Source organism: Morone saxatilis, unplaced genomic scaffold, assembly GCF_004916995.1.
Source record: "Morone saxatilis isolate NCDOM2014 unplaced genomic scaffold, NCSU_SB_2.0 Contig19, whole genome shotgun sequence".
NCBI lineage: Eukaryota > Metazoa > Chordata > Actinopteri > Moronidae > Morone > Morone saxatilis.
The window spans coordinates 8,907,264-8,915,220 of record NW_023339751.1 but is presented as its reverse complement, the minus strand read 5'-3'; the positions used below and the strand labels follow the sequence as shown (position 1 = coordinate 8,915,220).

The 7,957-nt window shown below is 40.8% G+C and overlaps 1 protein-coding gene across 1 annotated transcript in view; it reads left to right on the top strand.

Annotated features, from left to right (window-relative positions):
• Nucleotides 1–491: 491 nt before the first annotated feature.
• znf451 (zinc finger protein 451) overlaps nt 492–7,957 on the top strand; it is a gene marked incomplete at its 5' end in the record, with an annotated part of 8,160 nt that continues 694 nt past the window's right edge. Inside the window, 10 exon segments of the mRNA XM_035663950.1 lie at nt 492–546; nt 859–936; nt 1,027–1,140; nt 1,746–1,857; nt 2,112–2,262; nt 2,364–2,490; nt 2,575–2,734; nt 3,121–3,268; nt 3,402–4,903; nt 4,985–5,056. Coding sequence (XP_035519843.1) covers nt 517–546; nt 859–936; nt 1,027–1,140; nt 1,746–1,857; nt 2,112–2,262; nt 2,364–2,490; nt 2,575–2,734; nt 3,121–3,268; nt 3,402–4,903; nt 4,985–5,056 — 2,494 coding nt within the window.

Below are 7,957 nucleotides of genomic sequence, written 5' to 3'. Positions count from 1 at the left end.
GCGTTGCATCGGAGTAAGTGGTGTTTTTGTTACTTTATGCAAGCCTTACGTCGATGTGAGGTCTCCTTGCTGAGTATAATAAGAGCGCTGCGATGGTTTTTAACTCATTTTAACATTTGTCCTTTTGGAGCAACATTACGATCATATGAGGACTGTTACCCGAGTAGCTAGCTGACAACATGACGCTGGTTTCTGGCCAAATCCCATGCAACTATTACGGTGTCCAAACTATTGAACATGTTATTGTTGTGTCGTTAGATAACCTAAACCATCATTTAACTGTTAGGAGACGCGTTGGGAGGAAAAACTGTCATTAACACAGCAGTTTGTAGTTTAGGCCCAACCCTAAATATGCAGTTGCAGCCTACGTGATGCACTGACACTTGTCTCTGGGTTATGTTAACTAGTGCACCCCCCCCCTCCACTCACATTGGGGCCCCAGCTTTAAAAGTTACATATTTTTTTTTGTTTTTTTTTCCTCAGATAAATGTTCTTCTCCAATGCAAGCTGACGAAGATGACGAAGGAAGAAGTGGAGTTTGTATCTGTAGGTCATGTTTACACATTTAAAAATCAATAGGTTCAAAGGATAACATAATAAGTTGCTGCTTACATTCTGTGTGCTGACATTGATCTAACCTGATAATCAGACCTAATTGCCATTTTACTTCATTCATAAATATATGTATCTACTGAACACTATAAGCTACTGCTCCTTTTATTGTATATCTGTAGCTAATGACATAGATCACCTCTGTTTTCATCAGCATGTAGAAAATAATCGTATAAATATATATGAATGTAAGTTAGGCATGTTTTATAACACTATTTGACATTGTGTGTCTTGTACGTGCTTCAGGAGGGTCCCGTCAGACCGGTATTGGAATGTATTAATCTAAGTAGTGATAGTGAGGATGAGGGATGTTCTTCGAGCACGGTGAGTGGCTGAATGTAACTGCTTTCTTTTATTAAATAGTGTGACTGCCTGTTGTGTTGTCTGAAATTGTGCCTTTTTATTCTCCCGTAGCTTGAAGATAAAATCACCAGCCATAAAGCGCGCGTTACGTCTACACTGGACAGACTAGCACAGCAGGTGGCTTTAGAGAAACAGGAAAGAGCAAATAAATGTAGAGCATTCAAGGTAAGGTTGCTTCAGTTTTAGACCATCATTGTTTCCAGTTGGAGTAGTCATCTTTCATTCCCGCTTTTCTTTTTTAAACACAAGATGATATAAAAGTTATAATGTATATTGTATAGTTCACACTTTAAACCGTCTGGAATCAGGACTCAACATTCACATTTAATCAGGGCAACATCTACACTCACAAAGTAAAGAAGACACCTTATGCATTCTGTGAGATCTACCTTGAACTGCTATAATAGATGAAGAGTGGTTCAATATAATCAACTACTCTGCAAAAATGTCTGCATATGCCAATTTCAGCGCTGGCAAAATTTTTTAACTACTCTATAACCAACTTTATTTGTATTTTTTCATTCAAAGAGTAAATGTAAATTAAAATTCTCATTAGAAATGTTCTACTTGTAGCTGCAACAGTGCCACCTTGTGGGCAATATGGATATAAAAGCAAATAGCTGTCCTCCAGTATTACACTGAACAGCTGCAGCGTGTTTGCTCCATAACATTCTACTGTTTGTCACTTTATGAACTGACATTAAACACTGACATTTGTCTTTCTGTCATATAAGGTAAGTCTGAAAAGTCTTTTTTGTTTTTATTTTCAGGAGAAGCAAATCTTACAAAAAGCTCATGGACAGCAGGAGCTGGCTTTTAGTTCGACAAATGGAATGAATCAGGAGGCAAAACGCTGCGTTGACATGTGGTTAAAGATGCCAGGTACACACACAAATTGTCACTCCTAAATGTGTCAGTACGTGAGCCGATTAAAGTAAATATAACAACTTTAAAAGCATTTTTCGGTATTGTGCTGTTTTATATTGATCCACTTTTATCACAGGGATGATTCAAATGTAATTTTGTGTTAAGAGATATAGGCGTGCAGCACCTTTTTACAATGCTGCCACGTGTTTGGAGAGGTTAGTTGACTGACATTGTGCAACTTGTTGTACTGTACCTTTATGTTTATTTAGGTGTTCAACCTGGAAGGATCAGTACGGGTTTCGGAAGGAGACACAGACCTGCTCCATTCCCCAGAAATAGTTCAACCATACACACTTGTCCAGTGATCAACTGTGGTCGAGTTTATGACAATGTTCCCCTCCTTGAAGGACACTTAAAAAGGTAATCTCTTTCTGTTCATTTCGGTGTAGGTGTAATACCTTTTGAACCTGTTTCCTGAGTATGAATGTGAAATATATTGCAATAAAATATCTTGTGTGTAGGTTTGATCACTCCCCTTGCGACCCAACCATCAATCTTAAAGGATGTCCATCTGAGCTCTTTGGCTGTGCTGCCTGTGGTCAACATTTTGAGACTAAAGAAGCGTGGAGGAAACATCTTGAGTCGAAGGTTTGTGCACTTTTCTGACTGTGCTATGTGTCATAATTATTTTGGGAAGAAACATGTTTTGAATTCTATTGTTTTTATTACCAGGTGTCCTCATCTAGTGCCGATCATCACAGCCTAACTCAGACCTATCAGCGGATTGTGTGTTTTGCCTGTCCTTCCTGCTACGTCTTCTTCAACCTGCGAGATGAGTGCCTTCAGCACATGTCAGCCAAAAACCACTTCACAGATTCACTTCCCATGAATGGTAAGTTTTATTGAACATTTATTTTCCATACATCGTCATTACAACTTCACAGTCTGGCACAGGGAAGTGTAAATATACTTATTAGACAGTAATATTTGAATACATTTTCTGTTTCCTCTGTCCAGTTGTAGGGATTTCCTAATTGATAAATGAATGTTCTTACTATATAAAACAGTTTTTTGTATTCATGTGACCATAACCTCGGTCCCCAAAGGAGTTTCCAGTGAACACTAGATAAGGAAAATAGTCTAAATGACTTTGTTGTCATTTTACACATATTTTTAGTAAGACAGTATTAAAGAAAAGCGCTCTGGGAGTATTATGAGGATTATTACGTGTGTCTTTTTTTCTCTTACGTACTTCTTTTGTTTCTCTTCTTGTTAAAGAAACCAGAGGAAGAGCACTGCCAGTTCCCATCCCACAATATGTTAAGAATCGTCTCATCATTTTGTGCAAGGATGCAGCGTTCACTGTCCGATGCTCTATATGTCACAAAGTACTGATTTCACACCAGGCAGCCCAAGCTCACTTTAAGTAAGTTTTATTGTGATTTACTCAGTACATGTGCCTGTGTTAATATCGTTTGATATCACAAACTTGTAAAGCACACACTTACTTTGTTCAGTTGTTTTGTGGAACTGATTTTCCCTTTCTTTTTCTTTTCTAGTGTACATTGCAGACAAGGCTGTGCGGTGGCCAAGGCTGATAAAACAGTAGTGCAGGTAATGAAACAGCTGCAAGTGCGAGGGCAGTGCTCCCTCTGCTGTCTAATGTTCCACAGCCAAGCTGAAATTGAGAGACACAGAGAATCGACCCAGCACGACGTGGAGATCAACCAAACGATGGATAAAGCGGTCCTTCAGTACTGCAGGTTCAGTGAAATTCAACACACACAGAGGGCTGGAGGGGCACAGGGGAAAAGCCAGTCCACCGGCCTTGAAACGCCTTCTCAAAAGAGAAACAAGAAGAGGGCCAATTGTGAAGAATCGTCGACCAAACGGCAGAGACTCAGCCAGGGTGTGAACGGCAGCACTGGCAGGAACACGGCTGCAGTGTGGTGCTGTGAGTGTGGTTTACAGTTCTCAGAGGAGGCTGCTGCCAGTAAGCATCTCTTGGCAGTGAACCAGATTTTCCATCAGTGTGGAGTGTGTGGCAAACACATGGGAGAGTCCTCAATTACCCGCCTGCATATGAGTCGCTTTCACGGGGGAGCTCATCTCTCCAACTTCCTGTTCTACTGCCGCAAGTGCAAAGTGGAAATGCCTCGGTACGAAGACATCCTGTCGCACGTGTCAGAAGATCACAGTGGGCACACCTACTTCACCGAACAAGAATTGCCCGAGGAGCTCGCCGCGGCCATTGACGCCAAACCGTCCACCAGCACCCTACATTCATCCTCCACAAAGTCGGTAATCCAACAGGACACAGTAGAGACATCTTCTTTAATAGCAGAGCAGACATGGATGTGCAGGATGTGCGAGGACGTCTTTGACTCGGAGGCGGACGTCCGGAAACACTGCAGTGACGTGAGCAGTCACAGCTTTCAGAGGTTCATCTGCGGACACTGCCCTCAGAAGTTCTTCAAAGAGTCCACCGTCCGTAGACATTGTATGAACGAGCACGGTGGGGAGATAAAGAGCTCCCACTTCTGCGGCCTCTGTGACAGCATGCAGTTTGAATCTGAGGGCGAGTTCTTGGAGCACTACAAGAATCTTCACAGTAAGGACTACTACTGCATGGACGGTGGTGACGTCGTTCAACCCACGGCTGTGGAGAGCACCAGTGAGCTCACATGCCCATGCATGGGCTCAGAAAAGAGAAAAGATGAAAGGAGAGCTACGTACACACAATGCATGAGGAATCTGGCAGATGAAGGAAAGTGTGTGTATGTGTGTGCTCCTTGCGACGTATCTGTGCCTTCCTACGCACAGATGAAGACTCACGTCCACACTAAACACACAGCTTTGAACCTGGACAAGACCTTTGACGTAGAATGCAAATCTTGCCAGGAGAGTTTTTCTGGCGTACCAAGTTTCCATAAACACTACCACTCCCGACACTGTACACTGGAGCCTTGCATGAGCTCCAGGACCTGCAGTAAGGACAGGGAAGCAGAGCCCCCCCCTGTAAAGATAGTCAATGCTGTGGAGATCAAACCCAACACCAATGGTAAATCCCTTTAAATCCTTTATATTTATTATCTATGTTTGGATGCAGCATTTAATTCCGTTTTTTATGTTGTCATTTCAGAGATTGAAGATGAAACGCTGGTGAAGTTTTTGGAAATGGATCAGACAGGCAAAGAAAGCGAAGCACTTGAAAGTATGAAGAAACAACACATTAACAGCACGAGCCACATAGAAAAATAGATAAGCAAGCCAATGCAGAGTATAGCTACATTACATCCCATTTTAGTATTTCTTTTTTTTTGTGATGATCGATTAGTAGTATTAGTAGTTATTCTAATTATTAAAACCTGTGTTTACCCTATAGTCAGCTGCAAATATGGCTTGACCCCAAAAAAATTCTAACAAAAGGTTTCTCAGTGGTTTACAGTAGTATCAGATGTACTTAAAAACATACTAAAAGTTTACCAAAGTTTGACTCCAAGAAAGGCCCCATTTTCAAAATGGTCAGGTCAACTTGAAAATGCCATTTTACCTTCCCCTTTGTATTTCTCCTACAAGACCAGGAATACTGGTGCCTGTAACATGTTTTGGCCATGTAATATTTCTTAATTGGGCATATTTGCATGAGATAAGTCGATTACAAGTACAATTATATATTAAACAATTGGTTAGCAGCAATATTTTAATGCGAAAATAAATAAATAAAATAGAAATAAATTAAAATAAAATTTTCCCTTAATAATTTGACATATTTCTCCTTTCCTTATATCGTTTTGCCTAGTGTTTGGTGGTTTCTGTGGTTCATAACCACTTTTTAATTCCAATAATAAATAAATTCAATTAGAACAGTTGTGGTAGCTGCTAACCCTTTTATTTTTTTATTATTTTTTAAATACATTTCTTATTTATACATATCTTTTTCTATTTTCTTCAGTGTTTTATCTTAATTCTGGTTTATTTCCTTATATCTTTTTTGCACTGTGAGCCTTTCACCTAGATTTACCGATTAAATCTCACACTCCTTCCTGCCCACAGAGGTTGTATTATGTCAGTTCTCAACTATTCCCCAACTTGAACATGGGGTCCCACAAGACAGGCATGCATGGCAGTCCATATGCCTTGCAACTGCAACCGGTTGTTGTTCGGCAGGCCATGCAATTACAGTAGATCATCTCAAGAGGCTTCTGGCGCAGCAGTCTTAAACTGGTCATAACTGCAGGAAATGTGTCCACTCAGTTTTCCACCCCACAATCCACTGTGTTCATGTCACCCTTCTTTTTTCCCAATCCACACTAGTGATCTGGAAGTAAAACTCTCAGTCTCAGTGGTATTTGGTTGAGGAATCAGTTGGAGGCAGATGTTCTGGGGTAACCAAATGATTTGGAGTAACGCCATTTGCACTTTGGTCCATGGTCTTCCTGTGGACCATTCCTTGCTTGATGTGGGAGCAGAAACACATTTGGCTACATGACTCCGGATGCGTTTGATCTCACCATTCACTACGTTTTCTGGAATCGCTGTTCTGTTTGCCAACACTAAAAAATGTTGTATCACAGCCTGTGAAAGGCTGCTGCAACAGCAACTGGGAACACAAGTCATTAGCCAGGACTCTGTTTTTCAATCTCACTGATTTTTGTACACATTACGTAGCTTTGGACTTTTATTGTTCGCGTCCAGCATAGTAGAGAGAAGAATGAGTAATTCTGTATCCTCCCCTATGAAGGTTGTGGCTGATGTTCTGAGCCTTCACTTCAGCTTTGACAATGTCCACGTCTTTGACTAACAGTGCAAGCCCTTAATGGCGTATGGTAAGCCTGATATACTGTGCACATACACCGTACACATGTCACCCTTTTTTCCATGCCCAAGCGGTGAACCAGGAACCACCGTCAAGGAAGTTGGGTGGGATGGAATCCAGGACAGTTTTGTTAGATTCTTGCTTGAGAGCTCAAGTCGACTGCCTGCCGCTAGCTGGCTTTGTTGGCTTTACGGAAGATTTCCCCTTTGCTTAGAACAGGGCTCCGGGAAATGAGCAGAGCCTCATGACTCATTAACACTCTTCCAGTAAACGTCCAGTTTTCGACATGATCAGGAACCGTTGGATACAGTGTTGTGGTTTCATTTTCCATCTCAAATGCAACCTCCAACGATGTCTATCTGCAAAAACAATAATGAAAAAGAATAGGAACCAGAAAAAATGTAACGCTTAGTTACAATTTAAGACCACTTATTAACCCCTCTACGTTTCTTGCACTTTGACCAACCGTAGCCAGGGTAACGTTTTTATATGAAGACTGGGTTGCTATCTGACATAAATTTTAGCTTGTCTGACTCTAGTGAGAGACCCATCAACAACTCTCACTGAAGGTACCCAGAATGGTGATCACAGACTTCACAGAAAGCAAAGAGAATTGAACTGAGCCCACCTTATATAACATATATATAAAGATAACCTAGCAACATAAGTATCAAGCAAAGCAAATAACACGCAAAATGATAACAAAATGTAATTAAAGCAATTGAGTATTTTTATCATAGTGCCGTCTTCTTCCTGCCTCAAGTATTTTACAATACAGTGAGAGGCACCACCAGGAAGGGTTACTAGCACTTTTGATGCAAGGGGGTTTCATAATGGTCTTCAGTTGCGTTTGTCAATCAGGGTGAATGCCTTCTCCTGTGTATGAATGTATCATACCATTTTGCATACCAAAGTAAAATTTTTCCCTTCTATTCAGGACTGAACCTTTTAATTTCAAACCCATTATTCTCCCCTTTTTGTCTCAATGATCATTCTCATTCTATGCCAATACTTAAAGTAGGATCAATGTTTTGGTCTTGGGCAACGTTTGTGGTGGAGTCCAATTGCAAGGGTTTTGTTTGCTGCAAAATGGTATAACTGGTGCATGCCAACAATTCAAGAGCAAGCACTATCAAATGTCAAGTATTCCTCTTCCACCATCCTTCTTGAATTTTGTTTTGTTTAGTATAATGCCACCTTTATACTCAAAACACATCTAACAGGATGCATTACATATGTATTACCTTATTCAAGTTAAAATGAGTGACCATTTTGAGGGTTCACACACATGCCTCT